Source organism: Chlamydotis macqueenii, chromosome 2, assembly GCF_036417535.1.
Source record: "Chlamydotis macqueenii isolate bChlMac1 chromosome 2, bChlMac1.mat, whole genome shotgun sequence".
Taxonomy (NCBI): domain Eukaryota; kingdom Metazoa; phylum Chordata; class Aves; order Otidiformes; family Otididae; genus Chlamydotis; species Chlamydotis macqueenii.
The window spans coordinates 35600150-35616738 of NC_141557.1; the positions used below are offsets into that span (position 1 = coordinate 35600150).

The window sequence follows — 16589 nt, forward strand, 5'->3', positions numbered from 1 at the left end:
GGATGGCAGCCTGGGGAGGGGGGGGGGGCGAGGAGGGGACCAGTTTATTGCCCGGGCTAATTAAATGTGCAGCCCTTGGCGAGGGGCCTGCCATGTGAGGAGAGACTGGCCGAAGACAGGCTTTGCTTTTGAAGGGTGCTCTGTTTAGGTGAGTGTCAGCATCCAGCCCGAGGTGAAAAGGTTAGCACTTGACCCAGGAAGTTCTCGTGTTTGCGCTTCGGAAATCGATGTGGATAATAAATTCCTCCCAGTTACGGAGGAGGGCCTTATATTTTCTTTAAAAAAAAAAAAAATATTTGAGCATAGGAAAGGAAGGGCAGCCAGAGCTCTGACCCCGGCGAAACAACGCATGAGAAGTAACGTCGGGAGACTCTTCCTCCCTTTCCCCCTTGGAAAGGCCTCAGCAGCAGAAAATAAGGGAAACGAAACCGCTGAGCCCGGCCTGTGACTCAGCGCTGACGTCACACAAAGGTAGGCAGACTAGGGCTACCTGAAAGTGGAATATATTTATTACAGACATTATAAGGACCCGTAAATCCTGCCCTGGCTTCCATCACCGGCGGAATCCCAGAGCCTTTCATGATTGTACAGAAAATCAGGAGGACATTTCGTTCACACACGACAACTGATAGAACTCAGTGTACCCGCGAGTACAGCAAAGCACGGCGCGGCATGCAATGGTCCGGACACCAACCACAGAAATTATACATTCATTTGGCCATTCGTCACATTCACGAGTAGGTTGAAAAGACATCGAGTCTAAAGGGGGCTTAATACGAAAATAGGAAAAGGTGAGGTCTTTTTGGACAGTTATACCCTTCGCTTGAGTACAGTCCAGCACAGCTTTCGGGGAGGGGTTGGGAGAGGGCGGGAGGGGGGTGAAAGGAGGGTGGGCAAGCACACCGGGTAAGGTTTACAAAACCTAGTGCAATCGAAGCCTTGTTTGTCACATTGAAAGAAATAGCGCTACTTTTTTTTTTTACTTTTTTTTTCTTCTTTCTTTCTTTTTTTTTTTTTTTTTTTTTTTTTTGAGGTATCTGCTTGAGCTTAAGACGTTTACTTGATAAGGTCGTCAGCTTTACCGATATAAAAGTGGATCCAGTTTGGTGAATGCGCTCACCCTGCTTAACCTGATAATCGAAACGTCGGTTCTAGAAAAATCTGTAAAAAGATAAATCTCTCGGACAAAGTATTTACAAGCAACAAACTCATAGACACGAACGAAGAATACATTAAATTAAGGGGATGAACGTCCTGTAAGTCGTGTAAACACTCGCAATAGTGCATCTCTCCGTAAGGTTATGTACCCTAGGTCACCTGTCTTTCACTCGGGGAAAACTCGGAGGAGTGTCCTTGCAGCGGAGGAGGGAGAACCCCTGTGCGTGAGCCGACACAGCTCCTCTGGCAGAAAGGGTCGGGGGGTAGGGGAGGGCGAAAGAAAACCCCTTGGCACCCAGGCGCCGGGGAGGGGCGGGAGTTGGGGGGGCCAGGACCTCTCGGGGAGACTGACCGAGGGACCGATACTATAACGGCAGTGGCTGGAGGGGAACTTGGCGGCCGTCGGGTCTCAGTTGGAGGCAGGGAGGGTGTCGGAGGCAGAGGAGGCAGGCGAGGGGGTGCAGGGCGAGGAGCAGGACTTCTCCGAGGAGTCCTCAGCCTTCTCCTCGCAGCCCGTGGGGGTGGCGGGGGAGATAGGCAGCAGACCCTCTTTTTCCCGTTTCTTTTGCTTCATCCGCCGGTTCTGGAACCAAATCTTCACCTGCGTCTCGTTGAGCTGGAGGGAGGCTGCGATTTCCACCCGCCTGGCCCTGGTCAGGTACTTGTTGAAATGAAACTCCTTCTCCAGCTCGGTGAGCTGCTTGGTGGTGAAGTTAGTTCTGACGGTGTTGGGCTGCCCCACGAAGCCGTACTCGCCAGCTTTGCCTGCCAGGGGACACGCGGTGGTTAGGTAAAGCGCAAATGATTTATCGTCCACGTAATCAATATGTCCACACCGGCCAAGAGATAGGGAGCAAGAACTTCTTAGGATAAAGTGGAGGGGGATGAGGGAAGCCCCGTCGGGGTGAGTGATGGAGTGCGAGGTGCTAAACCAGAGTCAGCCTCTCGTGTCAGAGGAAACTTGATAAGTGGTTTATGAATTACGAGAAATATGACCGCGGGAGAGGCGGGGAGTGGGGAAGAAGCGGCGCCGGCTTCCAGCTCGGAGGGCAAGACGGTTGCCGCTGCTCCCGAGGGTGCGGGCCGCCCCACCAGCCCCGCGTTCCCCGCACCCACAGCAGACAGAGAGAGAAAGAGAGGGAAAGAGAAGCAGCCCCGGCCCTCCCGCCGGCCACTGACCTGTTTTGGGTGGATTTCTTTTCACTTTCATCCAGTCGAAGGTTTGCGCCGGCGGCGAGGTCTCGGCGGAGGGGGAGCGGGGGTTTTCCCGGTGGAGGGGAGACAGGGCATGGCTGTAGGTGCCCAGGGGCAGGCTCTGCTGCTCCTGCCCGTAGGGGGGAGGCACGTATTGGGCTGGACCCCCGGCGTAGCCCTGGTGCGGGTGTTGCGCGGCGGCGGCGGAGGAGGAAATGCTCCCCGAATACACGGCGGGAGCGCAGGGAGGGAAGCCGCCCCCCAGCTCCGTGTCCTGCCCGAGGGGGTAGGGGCCGTACGGCGGTCCGAAGCCCTGGGCGCCGTAGGTCGGGCCGCAGCCGGGGTGGGCGTAGGACACCCCCAGGCCGCCGTGGTGCTGGTAGGCAGCGGGCTGGGCCGGGGGATGGTGGGGGTGGTGGTGGCGGTGGGGGCTGACTGGTACCCCACGGCCGGTCAGGAAGCGGTCCTCCCCGCTGCAGCTGCCGGCGCTGACGGCGCAGGGCTGAAAAGTTGTAATCCCGTGGTCAGGGTGGTAGGCGCGGGGGGCGCAGCCGCCTGCCTCTCCGCCGAGGAGCGAGGGCGGATACTCGAGGAAGGAGCTCATCCTCGCCGCGTCCCTCTGTCACGCCGCCACCGGGTCTTCAGCCTCCGGCGGGGCCGCGACAACTTTTCCCACTTCCTCCATGGGGCCGGCAGGAAAATGACACGAAGGTACCGGCAGCGGGCAGGCACGTGGGGGGCGGCAGCCAATGGCTGCTGCGCCTGCGGGACTTTCCCGGCTCCTGCCGCTGATAGATCTCCGCGTCGGGGGCATTTAAACGCCGAGCGCTCCGACGGCGCGGCACGGCACAGCACGGCGTGGCGGGGCAGGGCGGCGGCGGCGCCCCCCCACCCCAAGGGGCGGAAGGGGGGAGGGGTGGGAGGATGTCGCCCCTCTGTCGCTACCGCCGGGGTCCCGCCCGCCGGCTGAGAGAGGAAAAGGCAGGAGAGACCCTGCGGCTGCGCCCGACCCGCGGAGCCCCACTGGCCGTCCCCTCCAGGGTGAGTGCTGCTGCAGCCAGGTGCCCCGGAGCTTCCCCTGCTGTTGGGGCTGTCAGGCCGGGGCTGAGCATCTCCGCCGTCCCACATCCCCCAGCCAGGGCGGCGGGTGGGGGGTAGCGGCTGGATCCGGGATAGGAGGCTGAGGGGAGGGCAGCCGGGGCAGCACCCAGAGCATCAGCCCTGGGGACGGGGATGAGGATGGGACCGTGGATGTGATTGGGGACTGTTACGGGGACGAGAATAAGGATAAAGCGGAGAACAGGGATGAGGCCGAGGATATGGATGGGGATGGGATGAGGGTGGGGATGGAGATGGGATGGGGACGGGGCCGAGGCATCTCGCTGCTCCTGCCCTGCAGCAGCCCCAGCGCGACGCGACGCCAAGAGTTAAAGGGGCTTGTCCAGCCGCATCACCAGGCGGCCGCAGGCATTAGCATGGAAATGAGTCGCTTTTGGGACTGACGGCCATTGTGCTTTCCCGGGCCCGCATCCCTGCTCCCCCCGCACCTCCGCCGGCCTCACCCTCGCCAGCCCCGGGGCCGGGGTAGGGGAGGAGGAGCCGAGGGCAGGGGGACGGATGGTGGGGCGGAGGCCTGCGGGCTCCGCAGCCCATCTGCTGAGTTCCCCGCAGCGCCGCTGACGCCCACCCTGGGACCGGGGCCGGGAGAGGCTGCCCAGGGTGCCACGGGTCGCAGCACGGCGGCCCGAGGAGGCGGCCCGGAGCAGGGGCAGGGAAGCGGCGGGAGGCACAGGACTCACCGCCCCGGTCCCTTTGTCCCTGCGCTCCGCCACCCGGGCCGGCAGTGGCGGGAGGTGGCAGATGGCCAGTGGCGGAGTAGCCCCAGGACCCTTGGGAACCGCGCTGAGCATCGACTCAGACCTGCCCCTCCCCACCCCCACGGGAAAAAAAAAAAAAAAAAGAGTCCGTGGATAGAGAAGAGAGGGCGGTGGGATGTGGGTTGCTACCTCAGGTTCGGTTTACGTATGCGGAAAAGGAAAAACGGAGGTAAAGGCCGGGCACCCGCCCGTTTAAGACACCCAGCCGTCTGCAGGGAGGGGACGGCACCGCCACGCTGCAGAGAGGCGTCCTGCGAAACGTTGACCTCGGGGGTGGATGGAAGGTCATGTTCCTCTGCTTCTTGCGCTGCCCCCTCTCTTGCTGCAGGTGCATTTCCAGCCGCCTCCTACGTCCCTCTGTTCTCGCGCTCGGTCCTTGCTTGTTTTGAAACCCAAAAGGTTCTTCTACCCCCCCGCCTCTCCCTGCTCACCAACACACGCCCGAACCCTCAAGCTCCTCCCTCCCATATGAACCACAGCATCCTCTCCCAGGTGCAAAGCTCTCCTGCTGCCGTTGTGTCAGCTCTTATCCCACGCCACCTCCACGGCCTCTCTGCTGCCAGCTAAAATCGAAGAGCTGTTCTCCCCAGCACCCGTCTATCCGCATGCCCTCAGCATCTCCATTTGTTCTGATTTACTGCGCAAGCACGGATGGTTAAGGGCCCTCTTGGAATGGCTCCGTTTCTTAAACTCCAGGGAAGCGGGGTGGAGGACAAGAGCAACAACACTCCAGAGACGCTTACGGTATTACACCGGACCAATTTTGGCTGTGGTTACGGCCGTAAACACATTTACTTCATTCTTGCAAACCAGTTGGGATAAATGCTGCATAAGGCAGAGGAAAAAAGGGCAGGCCGCTGAGACTGTTTACTAACGCAAGCGCTGGCATCTTCTCAGTGCTTTTCCAGCCAGCCAAGAAAAAAAAAAAGTATATTTTACTATAAATAGATCCCTTTTATGCGTAAATTCCGCCGAATCACATCACCTCTCTTACAGTCTCCAGAGTCCTGAAATCCTTTTTTTTTTCTCCCGCTTTTTCGTGCCATTGTCTCTTTTGTTGCTTTGTCTCTCCGACTGGGCTTTGCTGCCTCTGCTATGCATAGGGGCAACATTATGAGAAGGGCCGGAGCAAAGAGGACCCCCCCACCCCTCCCCTTCCCTCTGCCCGCAGGCCAGCCCGGCCCCTCCGAGTCCCTCCGCGGCTCTGCTCCCCGTTTCCTGCCCCGGGACTGGGGTCGGGGGGGCGATCTCGGCCTTTAGGCTTTTCCGTGGGAGTGTGGCCCAGCTGTGGCCCCAGGGCTCACCGGGGGGGGCTCGGGGGTGACTTCTGCTCTCTGAGTCCCCCTATTTATTTAAATGGAGTTTGCGATAAGTTTAAATCTTGTATTTCTTGTATTTTCTTTTTTTCTTTTCTTTTTTTTTTTTTTTAATTTAATAAGCGTTGTCAGGCAGCATCCAGAAATCTGGGCACAAAAGAAAGCCCAGCCAGTCCGTCCACGTTGTAGTCCAGTTTAACCCAGTGGCAGAGGAGTTAAAATGCCGGTGAGGCTGCTCGCTTTCCGCAGGGACAGGGCTGGAGAGGAGAGAAGGACAAAAAGCCGAGGTTTCACCGCGTCCGCAGCTCAGCCAAGCTGTTGTTTTAAAAGAGCAATAAAAATGAATTATGACTAAACGCCTTCTCACTTAATGGTTTTAGACGGGGATCCCCAGCCCCGGCAAATACGTAAGAGGATTTTTATTTGTGCATGTGTTCCTGCAATTGATCTCTTTGATGACATCCTCATTCATAGAAAGAGTTTGATTTATGACTTTCGGAAGAATCGCGTTCAGCCCTTCCAGCTATAACCCACGCAGCCCAGCTCCACAACGTGTTGCAGGGCTGGGAGACAGCACTCCTCGTACGGGCCGGCAGCTGACCCACGGCCACAAACCCCCCAGTCGCCCGTGTCATGCAACCACACGCACTCCCTCACACGCACTCCCACGCACACGGGGAGCCGCGATCGCACCCGCCCGGGACTCCCCGGCCCCGGAGCGGGAGAGCCCCGCTGGCATCTGTTGCTCGGTTGTAGCCCGAAGTTACGGGGCTCACCCTCCGGTTTTGGGGGGCGGCGACGTCGCTAGCCGGGTGGCAGGCGATTTGGTGAGGATTTCTGAAAGCCCATCTTTGCTGCCGCCAGCAGAGAGTGGGGAGCCCCGAGGAAATTCTAACTTTAAAGTCAGAGTTTCCCCTTTTCGTTATCAGTCCTTCGCCCCGTAAGAAGGTTTAAACAGAAAATAAATCTATTCCGCTGTGGCGCCCGCACTGCCCCTCAAAAGGACCTACCGGAGGGGCTGATTCCTTCCTAAATGTGTTTTTTTTTTTCTCCTCTGTGTTTCTCCCACCCTTTTGGTTTCATAGACGCTAACTTCTCCATCTCCTCTCCTTCCAGGGCTGATTTATTGGACCGCTCAGTGTGTGAGAAGGAACCAAGCGCATTCTCTGTGAGCTCTGATATTTTTAAAGATACACTTCCTGAAACAGCTTGCTGGCTGCTAAGCACTACTTTCTAGAAAAACAGGATTATTAAAAAAAAAAAAAAAGCAAAAAAAAAAAAGCCTTCCGTGTATGTAACAGGCTAGTTTCTGCAGGAGACGCTTATCCTACTGAGTTTCTCTTGTGTTTTGCCTGTAACAGAGAACTGTAACAGAGAAAGTGCTCTTTAGTGCTTTTGTTACAGCTCAGCATTTTCAAGCTTTGTATCCTCACTGAGATACGATGCCACGTTTACACATTAAAAGGAAGAAGTCTCCATCTAAGCTGTGAATTGATTTAGTTTCTTTGGTATGTTGGTTGGGTTTTTGTTGTTGTTTGGTTTTGTGTTTGTTGTTTTTTTTTTTCCTTCTGATAACACTTGCAATAAAGAATTTTAACGTGTTTTTCCTCTCTAATAAATGTCCTAAATTGCCAAAAGGGGAAAGCCTGTAGTTAGATTGTTGGATTTTGATTATTAGTAAATTAGGACTAGAGGGGAAGGGGAGAGATACCTGTCATGTTATCAGTCTTGAAAGGAGAAAGAAAGAGAGAGGGAGAAAGAGCAAGGAAAAAAAAAGAGAAAGCTCCTTGTAGCAAACAAGAATTTATTCTACAAAAAATACTTATGACAACGCATCCTAATGCAATACAAAAATAAAAAGAAAGTGAAGATACAATTCTTATATGATCACTTTCTTACAGACCTCATATATTGCTTTCGTAAAAGGACCTAGAATATGACTAGGTTAAAATTGAACACAACTAAAACTTTGTAAGAAACAGCAAAACGGCACAGCAGAGGGAGGTAACAAACAGAAAATACTGACCAGGAAATGAAAGGGGGAGGGAAGTAATTAATTCACAGGGGAAAAAAATAAAGAAGAAGAATAAGGAGGAGAAAGCAGGACCCTTGGAGAGGAGGCCTTTAATTTCTCAGTAATTCAGATGCTGCAAGTCAATTGTAGTGAGTGTGTCTGTAAAAAAGTCAAAACTGTCAGCAGAAATATCTACGGGACTGTCCAGAGATCCTGGCAAACTGGGGGAAACTGCATCTGAAAGCTGTAGGCAGGAATCTGTGGAGAAAACGTTAAAGTCCTGTAAAGAAGGGACATCTAGGGCCTCAGGACTGTCATTGTTCAGGCCAGCTGCACAGTTCTGGGCCATTGTTGAGAGGCAGTTTTGAACAGTGGGTGACTGATGTTGAAAATGTTTCAGATTTTTCTCATTGCTCGTTAAAGGCGAAACGGGGAAAGTTTGGGACTCGCCATTGTGCGCATTCTGCGCCTGCTGCTGGGAGAGGGCATTCTGCTGGAAAGCGTAGCCTTCCCGCTCCAAGAGAGCACCGGAGACGTTGCTGAGGGCTTGCTCAAAGAGGGATTTCTCTTCCTCCTCCTCCTCCTCCGCCGCTTTCTCGGGGTCCTCTAGGCCCTTAAATTTCCCCTCGCTGTTCTGGTTCTCCTTGCACTGGGTCTGCCTCTTGTGCTTCATCCTCCTGTTCTGGAACCAGACTTTGACTTGTCTCTCAGTCAGATCCAGCAAGGCTGCAATCTCCACCCTCCTTGGTCTACAGAGATACTTGTTGAAATGAAATTCTTTCTCTAGCTCCAAAAGCTGTGTGTTGGTGTAAGCCGTCCTCAGCCGCCTAGATCCACTGCTACCACTATCGGGGATTTCAAGGGGGTCTGTTAAAAAAGAAAAAGAAAAAAAAAGAAGAAGAAGAACACCACCACCACCACCACATGCACCCCAAAGCACCATGGCGAGGGCAAACCCACAGCTGGCACACACAAAACAGAGAACGGCACGGTTTGAATTTCAGCACCCGAGCATATCACATTCCGGGGGGAGGAGGTGGAAGCGGTGGGGGGGAGCCCTCTCCCTGCACGTATGTGTCTATATCTATATGTCCACACAGCATAAAATAGCAACTGCAACAAAATGGCCGCCCCTGGATGCAGCAAACCCATTGTGCTGCGCTTCTGAGCACCCGGCGTTGCGCGCCCCTCAGCCCCCTCGGCAAAACGCCTGCCTCCAGCTCCCCAAACCTCCCCACGCCGGAGCAAACTTTATATTAGCCATACCGCAATTTATAATTAATGCATCAGCTGCTTAGCTGAGCGGGAGCAATCTATCACTCTTCATTACTGTCAAATATCCCGACTCTGGGACGGCGAGACGAGGGAGAGGTCAGCTCCAACTCAAATAAATCATCCCGCATTAGGCAAGTTTGGGGGGAAAAAGTTTGGCTTTCCGGAGAGCCCCGCCAGCTCCGTCCTCCCCGCCCGCCCGTCCCTCCGCCTCGTCCCCCTGCGAAGCACGGGGGAGACCCGGGGAGCCAAAATTTAATGTTTTTTTTTTTTAATAATAATAATAATAAAAAAAAAACCAGCGGCCCCGACGGGGCCGGCGGCGAGTTTTTTGGACTGACCTTTGTGGCTGAGGCAGGCAGGTCCGGCGGCTGAGGCGGAGGCCGAGGCGGGCGGCAGGGCGGATCGCTTGGAAGCCTTTTTCTCTTTCATCCAGGGGTACTCCGGGGGCGGCGGGGGGCCGGCGGGGCCGGGGCTGCCGCTGCGGCCACGGGGACTCGCCTTGGGGCGACCGCCGCCGCTATGGCGAGGGTGGCTGCCGGGGTTCAGGCTGGGGATGGTCTGCTCGAAAGGAGGAGGAATCAGTGTCGAGTGTGAAAGCGTCGAGTTCTTGATTGATGAACTTTGAAATGTATCACCGACAGGGGGAAAAGATGTCAGGCACTCAGCAAGCGATGGCTGGCTATTGATAAAACCGATCTCTCGCTCAAATGCGAAATTCATGGCCTTCCACTGGCAGCCCCCGCGGAGAAAAAAGTTCCCTCGGATTCAGGGGGCGCGGGGGGTGGGGGGAAGGCCCAGGAAAAAGGAGAGGAGAAAAAAAATCCAGCATAGAAGATTGCTGGTGGGGTGGGTTTTTTTTTTTTTCTAATTCACTGATTACAGCCGTATGGGGACCGTGCTACTATTAAACTATTGAATTCATGGAGACAAGGTTGAAATTGGACCGAATTGGCTGTCACATGATTGCCTCTGCCCAATGACAATTTGGGCTTTAATCAAAAGAAGCCACTGTCTGTTTGATTGATCCAAAAAAGTCGGGAAGGAACGCCTCATTGGGGGCCAGAAAGGCTTTATTTACACTTTTTTTTTTTAAAGAGGGAAACGATATCTCGAGTATCTATCCCCTCGGTGTCCTAATCTGAAATGATCGGGGAGGGAGTGGGAGCAGGGAGGGTGCGTGTCCGTGGATGTGTTTCTGTGAGTGTGTGTGTGTGTGTGAGCGTAGTGTGTGTGTGTGTGGCTGCTTGTCCTGCAGCCTGCTGCCTCCCTCGCCTCCACCCGCACACTCTTCCCTCATTGTTTGGGACTGTCAGGAAAACGCTTTGCACCTCACAAATCATTTAAGCACCTCAATCTGACGCCTTGAGTCATTAACAAAGTAATCCATTAATCTTCAAAGTTTTGACACAGCCAGGCCCTTGCATAAGAAGTTGCACGCAGGCAGGAGTCTGAAGCAGAAGGCTCTTGATTTTTTCCTAGGAATAACACTTCCCCCAAAACTAGTTTCTCCTTCCCGATTCACCCTCGATGAGCTCGTTCTCCTTTGCTTTTTAAAAATTATTATTATTGTTTGTTTCCTTTTTGCTTTCTTTTTCCTCTTTTTTTTTCTTCCTTTTTTTTTTTCCTTTTCCCCCTTTTAATTTTCTTTTCTTTTATTTTCTTTTTTTTTTTTTTTGGTGGCTATCGATTGTACAGTACGGAGAACAATTGGCCGCCGGTGCCGAGCCATTGTTTAACAGGATCTTCCTCAGCAACCTTGCTTCTAGGGGAAGAGTCACATAGGCAGCAGCCCTTGCGCTTCATGACTTCCCTCTCCAGTTGGCTTTCCGGGATTGGAGCGTAAAACATAACCCTAGGAATACCTCTCTGGGAGAGCCAAATCGTGAGACTGCAAAACGCGTCTGGCTGTTGCCTCTTTAAAAAAAAAAAAAAAAAAAAAAAAAAAAAAAGCCAAACAAAAAAAAACCAAACAACCCAAATCCTCTGCCTTAGCTTGCAAAAGATACTCCCGTCTGCTGGCATAATTTGCTTAATAACCATAGTAGGCTGGGTCTGGTGAGTATTTTCGATTACTAGGAAATATAATGGGCTGGTAGCGGGTTTGTTTTTCCGGGGCCAGGCACAGAGAAATTGCGGTGGGGTTGTGACTCGAGAGCGGGCACTCGCCTCCGACGCTTGGCTCCCGCCGCCGCCGACTCCAGTCGCCCCTGCCAGGTCGAGGCGAGTTCCGAATTTGGATGCTTTGGACACAATTTTCCAACCAGATTGAGGCGAGCGGGAGAGCGATGACAATGATGGGCCACAGCCACCAGCCTGATGAATCCTACGGTCGCAGCCGCCCCGGGCAGCCCGGACGGGGGTCACCTTCCCACGGAGCCCCCGGGTGCCTGGTGGGTTGGGGGGCGCCGAGAGGCCGGGAGGGTAAGACGCTTCCGAGCCGCTCTTCGCGTCCTCCAGGAACCAGGGACCATCGCCAGCCCGGTGCGGTGCTGCCTCGCTTTATTTTCGGAGTTGCCAAAAAAAAAAAAAAAAAAAAAAAAAGGGGGGGGGGGTCGGCAAGCCTCTCTGTAATTAAAAAGGAAAAAAAAAAGGAGAAGAAGAAAAAGAAGGAGGAAAAAAAAAGACCTCAAGTACTCAGCGGATCAGTCTGCATCCAGACTGCACGAAGTGCATTTTAAAAATCGGTTTTAAGTTAATGCACCCACAAGATGTAGCATATCTGCGAAGGCATTGGAGAGAGGGGGAGGGGAGGGGCTGGGAGGCTTTAAATGGGCTTTTTGGTGGTTGCTTGTTTAAATAAAATATAGAACGAGACTTGTCATTTAATCCCTCAAAAGGGATGCCTTACAAATATCGATGCTGTTGGAAAATGCAAGGGGTTTAATTTTCTTGCTTTTAGTCCAAACAAAGCTCTGGTGGTGTCTGCGCGCGATCAATCTTGGCCGCCAAAAGGTTTGACAGCTACTGGCCCTTAAGAACACATTTAAAGCTTCTTGCTCTTTCCGAGATCAAATGTGGCCGAGAAAAGAGGCAGAGCAAGAAACGCAAGTAAACAAGGAAAAAAGCTGCTTTTAAAATATGCTGGCAGAGGACTGGGCTGCTTGTGGGAAAAGTCCGGTTTTATTTTGCTTCTCAGTGCCTACCTAGAGGCCGGGCTTTTATTTTTATTTTCTTTAATTTTTTTTTTCCCTCTCTGGAAAATATTGGGATTAACAGCAGGATGACAAATAATAAAGAGAGAGGTTTGGACTTTAACCAGGCTTTGTGAGTAAAACCTGTGTGGGTGTCTCTATTCTGCACATTTGTTTCTTGTGGCCGGTCTAAAACAAAAACCACCTGGAACAAAACCTTGGGAGAGGGGACGCGAAATTCTTGGGTAAATCAATTACTTCTGCCTCCAGAGGGATATTTTAATCCAGCGAATATTAAACGTGAAATTACAAATTCTTACTTGCAACCTACAGGCTCCGAAAAAGGGGTTGAGTGCGGTTTCCGGAAGGAAGGGGGCAAAATCGCCTGTATTTTTTCTGTGCGGAATGGGGTTCGGGGGGGGGGGGCGGGGATTGAAACGCCAAATTCCTTATTTTCGAAAATTTTTAGAAATCTAATTCGTCGTACTAAAGGAGCCGAGCAGTAAGACTCGCCGACCGCACCGTTACCTTTTGTTGGATGTAACCTAGCCGGTCCGGGGGGTGCGGGGCCGGCTTGGGCTTTGTGCGGGCGCTTGTTTGAAACAGGGCCACGTCCCGCAACGTTGCAAAAACCCTTCCTTCGCCCTCAGAATAATAACCGGTCCTTGGTCTGTATTGGATAACGGTCAGGTTTCGATAAAAAATATCAGACTGCATAACCTTTCCCTCCACGGTGACGTATATATATATACAATAAACAGCGCGGTATAAATAAATGTATTTTGAAACCCCTTTGCTTTGACTGAGCATGCTTTATCTATTTATGCGGGAAAAGTTCTATACAGATTCGCGGATGCGTGACAACGTTTCAGCATCAGGCAAGGACGGTTCTGGGAACAAGATAAAGCCCGCAGATTAATAATATTTCAGCATGAGACCAAAATGGCGACATTTTTTTCTGCGCTTTAAAAGATACAGATGGTGAACAGCGTGCGTTATTATCTACACAGCATAGGAATACGTCCTTATAAGCGTGCGGGGGTATATTTTACCTAGTCTATTAAGGTCCGTTTTGATTTATCTTTCAAGTTTAAATCTAAAAATTACGGACACTTCACCTGAAAGGAAGAAAAATCGGATTTAAACACAACGCTTGCGGGTTTCTGCCTTCCACCTCCAGTCGGTTCGGCCCGGAGACCACCGCGGGTGTCCGTTTTGGGGCCAGGACAGTCGCCCTTCTACAGTATCGTGTGCCCCCCAGCCCCCCAACACATATACATCCCCCCCTCCACCCCCGCACACACATCCGCACCCCCACGGGAAAAGAGGGAGGGCAAGGCTCCCCTCCCCCACAGCCTCAGGCTGTGGTGGAGAGGGAAGGCGGTTTAGCAAAAATGAAACAACCCCAAAATAAAATAAAAATAATAATTAAAAATTAAAAAATAATAAGAATAAGATAAAATCCACTTATTTAAGGAAAAGGGAAAAAAATTAGGGTGAGGGTGGTGGGTGGAAGGAATCGCGTCCGGAGGTAGTGGTGCTCGGCATCCACCCCCAGCCGCTTTTTGGGGTTCGGCGGGGGGCCTGCTCTGCCACCCTTGCCCCCAAGTGCCCGCTCCCCTCCTTCCCCAGCGGCCGAGCCCCTCCTCAGGAGCCCTCTCCGCGCCCACGCCCGCACCAACTCGTTTTTTTTTTTCCTCAGCTCTGCTCCCGTGTGCTCCCCACATACACACGCTTGTATACCCTCACGCACACACACACACCCGGCCGGCCTGCCCGAGTAGGGTCCCCGTGCTGCTCCGCCGCCGGTTCCCCCCTACCGGGGGGGAAGGGAGGGGGCGCCGATCCGATCCGCGCCCGCTCCCCCCCCCCGCGCCAGGCGGGCACGGCACAGCGGGCGCGGGAGGAGGCGGTCGCCGCCGCGGGCCGTGAAATCCCGCTGAGGGGGGAGGGAAAAGAAGAAAAAAAAAGAAAAAAAAAAAAAAAGAATCCCTCTTTCTGCCTACGAAATGCTGAAAAGGCGTCGCGGGGCCCTCGGGTGGGCGAGTGGATCCTCGTGTGAGTTTACAGTTGAGTTTCCCGACTCCCCACGTCATAAAGGGCTCTCCCTGCCCTTTCGCTGCGAAGAATGTGTTCTTAACTCTTTATTATTCAGAATAAAAACTTTATTTTTTTTTTTTTCCCAGAACGTGAGCAGCAAGGAATGTATAACTTTCAAAACAAACCTGGCCTTTTCAGCTTCATATGCTTTCCGCCTAGCTGGGTGTTACAAGCATAAATTATTCAAACCGTGATCTTTTTTTTTCCCAGATTTTATTGCGTCGTCATCATCATCGTTATTACCATTTTTAATAAAAGAAGTTATAGTTCCTTTTCAAATGATATTTCCTATGCTTGCCGATATGCCATCTAACATATGGCCAGGTAAATACCTCCTGAATATTCAGGGTACAGATATTTATATATATATAAATATGAACAAATGGGGATAAATAAAATTTTAAACACTTAGATTATTCAATGTTTGAAAAAAAAATAAATAAATCTGAATGTTCACCAGCATACACACATTGAAAGACTTACACGTATTAATAACTGTCCAGGGAGTCCCTGTCCAAGCGCTTTTGATGTCTTTCTCGCTATTTAAAAGAAGTGCAATAAAAAAAATTGCTTCCCCGTGGGATCAATCATGTACGAACAAATTCACATTTAAGAATTCCTTTTATAGAAAATTTGTTCATATACCCTGTTTTGATAAAAGTGTAGAAGGTAAAGTATAAAGCCTCTGCATACTCCCAAAGTGAGACACAAGGCTACAGTTCAAGAAGATAAATATTCACTAGTGAAACTATAGAGCAATTCAAGCAACAAATATTGCTACGTCACATAAACTAGAAAACGCTTTTACCAAAGGAAACAAAACAAACCAAAAAGAACAAAAGAAACAAGAAGGGGAGGGGTGGGCACATGGGGGAGGAGGGGAGAGAGAGAGAAGGGAAGGGGCAAGTACTTTCCAAAAGTTGGGGGCTTGGTGTTCCACTTAGTGACTCCTGTCTCTTACAGATGGGTGAGTTTGGGCGCTTCCTGAATTCTTCCCTGAGAAGGATGGTGAGCAGTAAGGTCTGTGTATGTCGGGAGCGGATCACAAGGTCCGTGGTGGTGATTGTTGGCCATTGGCCCAGCCCCACTGTAGTCCATGTTGGCAGAGGGAGGATGAGGGAGGTGAGTTAGACCAAAGATGGAGGGCCCAGAATTGGTCATGGTCTCCACGTAGTTGCCCCCTACATAGACGGGGCTTCCCTGTATATGTGGATTCCCATAACCGTTGCCTTGAAGAGAGTGAGCATCGTACTCAGGTGTCACAGCTGCTGTCCCCGTGTATCTCTTTTGAGGAGGTGGGCAATTATTAAGAGGAGCAGTATACGATGCAGGGATGCCATAGGTGTTTTGATGAGGCTTGTTAAATGGTGGAGGCGACTGGGGCTCGTAGGGGACACTGTTTACTAAAGAATGCATAGAGTTTAGATATCCCCCAGCAGCTGGAGGGACAGGGCTTCTGCTTGGGGACTGTCCTCCTGAAGAGGTCATCATGCCCTTGCCCTTTTGATCCTTTTTGTATTTCATTCTGCGGTTCTGAAACCAGATTTTGATTTGTCTTTCTGTGAGATTGAGCAAATTAGCCATCTCTACCCTTCGTGGCCTGCAAAGGTACCTATTGAAGTGGAACTCCTTTTCCAGTTCTACCAGCTGGGCACTTGTGTAAGCTGTACGGGCTCGCTTAGAGGAGGCTTGCCCTGGAGGGCTTTTGTCACCAGCACAACTTTCACCTATGTAAATCACACAAAGAACACAATCAGCATGGCAAACCCAGCCACAGCAACCAGAAACAACAGCCCGACAACACCAGTGCCTGGAGAGTCCATCTCAGGCACAAGGATGCCTACGTGTGCAATGAGTACTCCCCCATGGCACGAGCTCAATCATGCCAGTCTACACACCTTGACAGACACCTTCAGCTTGTTAGTGTCACTATATGACCACACTTGCTTCCTTGAAGAATGACGGCATGCAACGTATCTCAAGCTTTGCATAAAGGAGGAAGAAAGGTTCAAGGAAACACAGCAGAGTCTAGAAGGCGAATCTATGACTCTGCCTACATGGTGGGATCAGGGTCTTCAAGAACTAGCTGTTCTCCATCACTGTAAAGATCTGCAGTCCTCTTTTTCTGAAAACCCTGATATTTACACAGCAGCTAGAGATGCCTGAAGGTTAGCTATCTACCTGTAACATTATAATATGTCAGCATAGAATTGACAGCATAGTGTTTCTATCACTTCTAACATATAGCATAAACATCTGGTAGTGATTGGGAAGTATAGCATATATAAGAAGAACATATGGTGGCTAGGCTTGCATAGGCATACACGCATATTTAAATATTACTGTTTTTTAATAAAATAAATACCTTATGTGGAAAGCTGTAAACAGTAATGTTACCAGAGCTTTAAAAAGCAGTCTGGCAAGCCACGCACTAAAGTTTTGGACTCTATTTCCAAGGCACATTTAAAAGAAAAAGAGGAAGAGGTTAATATCAGCACAACTCCTGAGCATTGGAGGTAGCACT

At 51.6% G+C, this 16589-nt stretch overlaps 3 protein-coding genes and 1 long non-coding RNA gene across 10 annotated transcripts in view; 1 reads left to right on the plus strand and 3 right to left on the minus strand.

Moving 5' to 3' along the window:
- Nucleotides 1-524: 524 nt before the first annotated feature.
- On the minus strand, nt 525-3008 carry HOXA1 (homeobox A1). Its single transcript, XM_086741672.1, has 2 exons — nt 2338-3008; nt 525-1923 (listed from the first exon to the last, which is right to left on the minus strand). The coding sequence occupies exons 1-2, from the start codon at nt 2954-2956 to the stop codon at nt 1568-1570; spliced, it is 975 nt and encodes a 324-aa protein (XP_086597798.1). The 5' UTR covers nt 2957-3008; the 3' UTR covers nt 525-1567.
- A 174-nt stretch (nt 3009-3182) lies between these two features.
- On the plus strand, nt 3183-7023 carry LOC147601631 (uncharacterized). Of its 2 annotated transcripts, XR_015257782.1 has the most exons (3): nt 3183-3393; nt 4722-4973; nt 5669-7023. It is a non-coding gene; the product is annotated as an uncharacterized LOC147601631 (long non-coding RNA). The 2 variants fall into 2 exon arrangements; XR_015257781.1 differs by having other exon boundaries at nt 4722-7023.
- Nucleotides 7024-7469: 446 nt separating this feature from the next.
- HOXA2 (homeobox A2) lies at nt 7470-9983 on the minus strand. The gene is made up of 2 exons (XM_086742574.1): nt 9173-9983; nt 7470-8426 (listed from the first exon to the last, which is right to left on the minus strand). Exons 1-2 carry the CDS (start codon nt 9552-9554, stop codon nt 7678-7680), a joined length of 1131 nt encoding a protein of 376 aa, XP_086598700.1. The 5' UTR covers nt 9555-9983; the 3' UTR covers nt 7470-7677.
- Nucleotides 9984-14118: 4135 nt separating this feature from the next.
- HOXA3 (homeobox A3) overlaps nt 14119-16589 on the minus strand; it is a 45946-nt gene continuing 43475 nt past the window's right edge. For all 6 annotated transcript variants that reach the window (XM_086742568.1, XM_086742567.1, XM_086742569.1 and 3 more), the window contains one exon: nt 14119-15792. In XM_086742568.1, coding sequence (XP_086598694.1) covers nt 15023-15792 — 770 coding nt within the window. In that variant the 3' untranslated portion in view covers nt 14119-15022. The remainder of the gene's footprint in view (nt 15793-16589) is intronic.

What these genes read in the sequence shown, in the direction of transcription:
- HOXA2 (XM_086742574.1), bottom strand. Translation starts at nt 9,554, where the DNA reads ATGAATTTCGCATTTGAGCGAGAGATCGGTTTTATCAATAGCCAGCCA. An exon ending in TGCCTGCCTCAGCCACAAAG is followed by an intron (nt 8,427 to 9,172) that starts GTCAGTCCAAAA and finishes CTTTTTTAACAG; the next exon opens with ACCCCCTTGAAATCCCCGAT.
- HOXA1 (XM_086741672.1), bottom strand. Translation starts at nt 2,956, where the DNA reads ATGAGCTCCTTCCTCGAGTATCCGCCCTCGCTCCTCGGCGGAGAGGCA. An exon ending in AAGAAATCCACCCAAAACAG is followed by an intron (nt 1,924 to 2,337) that starts GTCAGTGGCCGG and finishes GTCCCCTGGCAG; the next exon opens with GCAAAGCTGGCGAGTACGGC.